The sequence below is a fragment of the Populus alba genome, chromosome 18, assembly GCF_005239225.2.
Source record: "Populus alba chromosome 18, ASM523922v2, whole genome shotgun sequence".
Taxonomy (NCBI): domain Eukaryota; kingdom Viridiplantae; phylum Streptophyta; class Magnoliopsida; order Malpighiales; family Salicaceae; genus Populus; species Populus alba.
The window spans coordinates 4911433-4917280 of record NC_133301.1 but is presented as its reverse complement, the minus strand read 5'-3'; the positions used below and the strand labels follow the sequence as shown (position 1 = coordinate 4917280).

Below are 5848 nucleotides of genomic sequence, written 5' to 3'. Positions count from 1 at the left end.
AATCACATGTAATGGGTTACGATAGTTGGATAAAATAAAAACTATAATATTGTTTTTGGGAAACTCTAGTAAATGAACAGCCGGTGAATTTATAGAATTAAAAAATATATATTTTTACTAAATAATGAATAGGTATTTATTATTTGTTATAAAATTGATCACTCATTTATAAAAGGTGTTTATTTTGCATAATATTTTTAAAAAAAATATTTTCCTGATTTTCCAATAATTATTTTTCATAAAATATTTCATGGTTAACTTTTAAATTTAGTTTTCGTAAATATTTTTGGCATGAGTTTTTTTTTTTTAATATTTTATAGATAACAATTCGTTAACAATATCATCCGATAATACAATTACTATCATCTCACTACAGTGACCTCTACCAACTCCTTACCTTTACCCTGCCCCAGCCATCAATGCTACCGCAATTATTGATATTATTATTTTATCATCTAAATATATCCTTATCATTTTACTACCACAATATTTTTATCATATCATTATTTATAAAAAAAAAATTAAAAATACTATCCATATATTTTATATGTAAAATATTTTATATCGGTAAAAACAATTCTCTCTTAATTATATCAAACATTTAAAGTCGCAATTACATAATTGAATTGAATACATTACTCTGAACATGATTGAAAATAGTTACTTCACAATACAAATTTCAAAATTAATTTTTATTTAATTATATTTAATTAAAAAGTATTTTTTTTATTCACAAAAAAATAAGTATTTTTAATTATACACAATTTTTATTTAAGTATTATATCATTATTAAATAAAAATTAGTTTTTCTATTTGCAACCAATACAGCTTGAATTGAATACATTACTCTGATCATGATTGAAAATAGTTATTTCACAATACAAATTCAAAAATTAATTTTTATATAACTATACGTAATTAAAAAATATTTTTTAATGGATTTAGATTTTGAAGAAAAATAAAATATATTTTTTAAATTGAAGTCCCCATTCCTTATTTATAATCTTTTTTTTTATGAAAAAGATCTTCTTTATTAACAACATTATTTTTTAATAAAAAGTCAAAATAATTAAAATAAATATTCATAACAATCTCAATACTTTAAGAAAACGAAAAAATTATTTCTTGGGGAAAAACTTTCATTTCCATATTGTTTTTTTCTTAAAAAACATGTCGTAGCATATTTTTTAAAATAATAACTTATTAAGTAATATTTTAAAACATGTGGGGAAAACACTGTAGCTTTTCCCGCGCATCATTTATTGAAAGCCTCTCTCTTTTTTTGTTTTTCTCTTTTTCTATTTATTGTTTTTTTTTTTTTTTTTGCCTTTATGGGTTGTTTTTTTTCTTTTTTCTTTGTATTTTTTTTCTTTTAATGAATTGTTTTTGTTTAATTTAGTTTGTTAATGTGAAAAAAAATTTTATTTAATTATCAGACTTTCATGACACAGATCTCGGGTTTAATAGGTTAACCTGAATTTATTTTTTTTTAATCAATTTTTTTTGTTTAAACTGTCGATTTTTTTTTCTATTTAGTTATCAAACTTTCATGACGCGAATTCCAGGTTTTACGGGTTAACTCAGTTTCTTCAGATTTTTTTTTCCTCATTAGTAACAGGCTTATGTCTTTTGTTTGTTTTTATTTTTGTTTTTTTTTCTTTTTTAATTAATTTTTTTTGTTTAATTTAGGTTGTTAATGTTCAATTTTTTTTCTATTTAGTTATCAAACTTTCATGACACGGATCCCGAGTTTGACAAGTAACCTGGTTTGACGGGTTAGCCCAGTCAATTCTGGGATAACCCATTAATTTTTTTATATATATTTAGTTATCAAACTTTCATGACATGAATCCAAGGTTTGACGGGTTAACCTGATTTTAAGGGTTAACCCAGTTAATTTAGATTTTCTTTTTCTTTTTCTTCATTAGTTTTTTTCTTTCTATTGGTTTTTATTTATTTATTTAATTATCATACTTTTATGACATAATCTTGCAATCAAACCTGCATCCAAGGCTATTGGGTCTGGTATTATAGCTAGACATACTGGGTCATGTAAGTTTAATGTTATTATTAATATTAATTTTGGGTCAGACATTACAGCAAAACTCAAGATTTTTGGATATACCTTTGCAGAAAGACCTAAAACTTTTAGATCTTAGTTTTTTTTTGGTATTCTTTATATAAAAAAAAATTAATCCGCGGCATCGCGCAGGTCATTAACTAGTTCTAATCTAAAGAGCAAGTTCAAAAAAAAAAAAACTCATGTATTCATTGAATATTCATATAAAATTTTATTTTACAGTATTGTGCATATTACACTCATATATAATTATTAACAAAGTTATTACAAATATAACTATAAAAAGCTATCATTTTATTTAAAAAATACGGCATAATCAGAATTTTTTAAATATCATTGTAAATAATAATTTAAAGCAATTTTTTAAATTATATATATAAAAAAGTATTTCTTGACTTAGAAGGTCAGGCTAGCATGACATTTTTTCTTTTACATTAATCGGAAGACTAAAAAAAGGAAGAGTTATGTAAAAAACAAAAAAAAACTTTAAGAATTCATCGATAACATTCCTACTGCTGAACCAACTGTCATAACTACTATTACTCTCTAATAAATTGATTTTTTATTCTTTCAAGATATGATCAATGTTTCTTGATTATATTATGTATTCACAATTAATAACTCGGTATTAATTAATTTATATAAATATCAATCTATTAACCAGCAGATCTCTTGTATTGCAACTTTGAAAAGGTCAAATCTTTTTAACATCTTCAGGATAAGATGTCAAATACAACTTCATCAGTTCAAATAATATCTTATTATTATAAGATAAGATCAAAATAACTTCATCTGTTCAAATCAGCATGGTAATACAGATGCAATGCTTCATTAATCAAGAATAAATCTTTCTATGAATGGATTTTATGTATGATATCCACATGATTAAGGAACTAAGTGACTGTTATTGTCTTCTTGAGGCGAATTCCCTTCTAGCAGGCATCATTATGAATTCATTAATTAAGATCATAACAACTTTCGGAATGCGTAAATGCAAATTTTATTGGAATTATATTGTACAAGGCAATGAAAAGACAGTAAATATGTCTTTCAATTGTTGTTACAGTCACAATATCTTATTTCTGACTGCTTATTAGACAATCGTCTTCTCCATCAGAAGCTGGGCAGGCATGGTTGATATCGTAAGCATCAGAATCATCAAGCTTCAGCTTAGCTAATTCGCTGATATCATATGGATAGGCGTCCTTTGGTGACTGACGTTTATATGCTCTTTTTCCAAAGGCCCAAGCTTTAGCTTCAGTAAAATGGCCTCCGTCCCAGTACACATAGTCACTCCTGTTGCTACATGGGAAGGAGAGAGATTTACATGGGACAGAACCAGACTCTACCTCGCAACAGCTCTTACGGGTATGTGTAAAACCTGCAAGCAAGAAAAAATAATTTTGGTACCACAAAAAAGTCGTCTTCAACCGTGAGAGAAAGAGAGCAAGCGGGGGAGGGGATTCGTACCTGTATTTGTCTGATCATCAGAATCAATTTCGTAAGAGTTTATGTAGGTAAACACAGCATCAGAATGCCTATTATTAAGTTTTCTGAGCAGTTTTTGAAGCTTGTCGTTGAAAATTTGAACATCATCATTGAGCTTGTATGCACATGAAGATGCATCTAGTTCATTGGGATTTTTTTGGATGTTGTACGGCATACATCCTACCCGAATAAGTCCGAACACAGCTATCTTTCTTGCTCCTGAGCAATACAGTTTCTGGCAGCAAGGGGAAAAAAAAACACAGAATGAAGTGGGGCTCTTTGTTAGTTTCCAATCGCGTCAAACATTAATTGTTGTTTTACAAGAGACATTATTAAGTAGGGCTAACCTCCAGCTGAGTTTCGTAAGTTTCGATGAGAAGTTGAGCATATTCTTCAGGATTATATAGCTGGCTGCTATCGTAGCCGTCCAAGAAATAATTGTTGAGGTAGTCGTTATGACCCATATCAGACACGTAGATGCATTGGCTCAAGTACTTCCTAGCAACTTCCTCGCTTCCCAAGATCTTGGCAATTCGTGAAACGGTGATATTGTGAATATATAACTGAATATTCATGGTAAATAGTTCTCCCTTCACATACACAAAAGAATCATATGAATAGTTAGCGTTGCCAAAGCATACAAGATTCATAGTACTGAATAGTATAAGGTTTTAGTTATGAGAGGCATATGATCAGCAATCACCGTAAGATGGCCAGTTAAATCAAGGATGCCAGCTCCACTCGATCCATAATTTACACCATCCAGAAAATTGGTGCAACTTCCAAAGTCCGAAATGTAACTGTCGAAACCTAATTGTTCAGCTGAAACAAAAAACTATCTAGTGAGAACATATTTATTTTCCATTAAAGACAACTAAAACACTGTATTTAATTTGTAATACAAGGGAGGAGAGCGAGCTGCGGACCAATGGTGTCAGCTACGTTGAGACCGTTGCTGCACCTTCCTGAAGCCCCAGTAGCAAAGTCTATCCCATAAGGAAGGTAATTGACTTTAGCTGGAGTGTTAAGGTAGTTATTGTTCCCGTTATCAAAGAGGGAATCTCCGAAGACGAAGTAGCAAGGAACTTGAGGTACGGCCTTTCCATAAGTCCAGTGTTGCCAGCTTGACACCAGCAACACCGCAGACAGCACCCACAATGCCTCAAGCCCACTTTCCATGGACAAATAAAATGAAAGAAGGAAACAAACACAGTAAATATAGAAAGAAGGAGGAAGTGCGTAGCTAGGGAAGAGTGCTTTGAAGGAGAAGGAACCATGCCTGTTTATAGAGTGGAGATCAAGCTATCCAGTGCATCTTGCAAGCGTGTTCTGTTGTAAGCCACTTGTTTTTTTCAATCTAATTAGTTTACAAGTGCCTTGTAGGTCTGATAGTAGGTATCATGTCTCCTTGAGTCTTGTCACTTACAGTGTTTCTTCCCCTTTATTTTTTGGAGTTTGCTTTCTCCTTCAAAAATTGATCAAGTATCTCTTTATTTAATATTAAATGAGTACTCTTTATTCTCTCTACTTGCTTTAATAATTTTTTCTTGTTTCATAGCAGGCTTATTAGCCCTTTTTAGCTGTCTTAATGTTGCATTTTTCTGTTTTTTAGTTCTATGATCAATATAAGTTGTTGTTGTTTAATTTTACTTTTTCAAACTTCTCTTTAAAATTAGAATTGGTAATTGAATAAGCAATTACATTTTGTTCAAATAGCCAACAAGGTATATCCTTTTTAAGTGGCTTTTTTTTTTGTTTATTTTGCAAAAATATTTTTATATCAAGTAACATCATCTATAACGATGTAAATATCTGAGTACTTGATTTTAAAAATGTTTTCTAAGGTTCAAATGTATCACTTTCAAAATTAACTTGCTATTTTTTGTTTTGTTATGCTTATAGTGCACTTTGTTTGCAAAGTCTTAAAATAAAGATCATAACTTCTATGCACTCCCCTAGATCTTGGACTATTAATGCTACTTCTAGTTATGTTCTATAAAGGATGTTCTATAAAGGGGCTCATGAAAATAACCCCCCATCTCTTCTCGCTTATTGATGGATTTAGTTAGTAGTGTAGAGAACTAATAAGATTAGTAGTTTCACGAAAGGATTAATAACAACATTATCATACTGATTAGTGAGTTTGGTGATATGTTTCCTTGTTAGGTGATTATGCCTTTTAAAAACCTATTTAACGTTAGTTATCTTGATTTTCTATAAATTGGATGTAAGCTATCAATCTATTTAGAATATAAAATGATTATATGGAGGTATGGTTGT

At 29.6% G+C, this 5848-nt stretch overlaps 1 protein-coding gene across 2 annotated transcripts; it reads right to left on the bottom strand.

Annotated features, from left to right (window-relative positions):
• Positions 1-3061: 3061 nt before the first annotated feature.
• Positions 3062-4970, bottom strand: LOC118045994 (GDSL esterase/lipase At5g45670). 2 transcript variants are annotated; one of them, XM_073406449.1, is made up of 5 exons: positions 4471-4970; positions 4272-4390; positions 3916-4158; positions 3551-3803; positions 3062-3461 (listed from the first exon to the last, which is right to left on the bottom strand). In XM_073406449.1, the coding sequence occupies exons 1-5, from the start codon at positions 4745-4747 to the stop codon at positions 3157-3159; spliced, it is 1197 nt and encodes a 398-aa protein (XP_073262550.1). In that variant the 5' UTR covers positions 4748-4970; the 3' UTR covers positions 3062-3156. The 2 variants fall into 2 exon arrangements, with proteins under 2 accessions (XP_073262550.1, XP_034910631.1); XM_035054740.2 differs by having other exon boundaries at positions 3064-3461; positions 4495-4965.
• Positions 4971-5848: the final 878 nt, after the last annotated feature.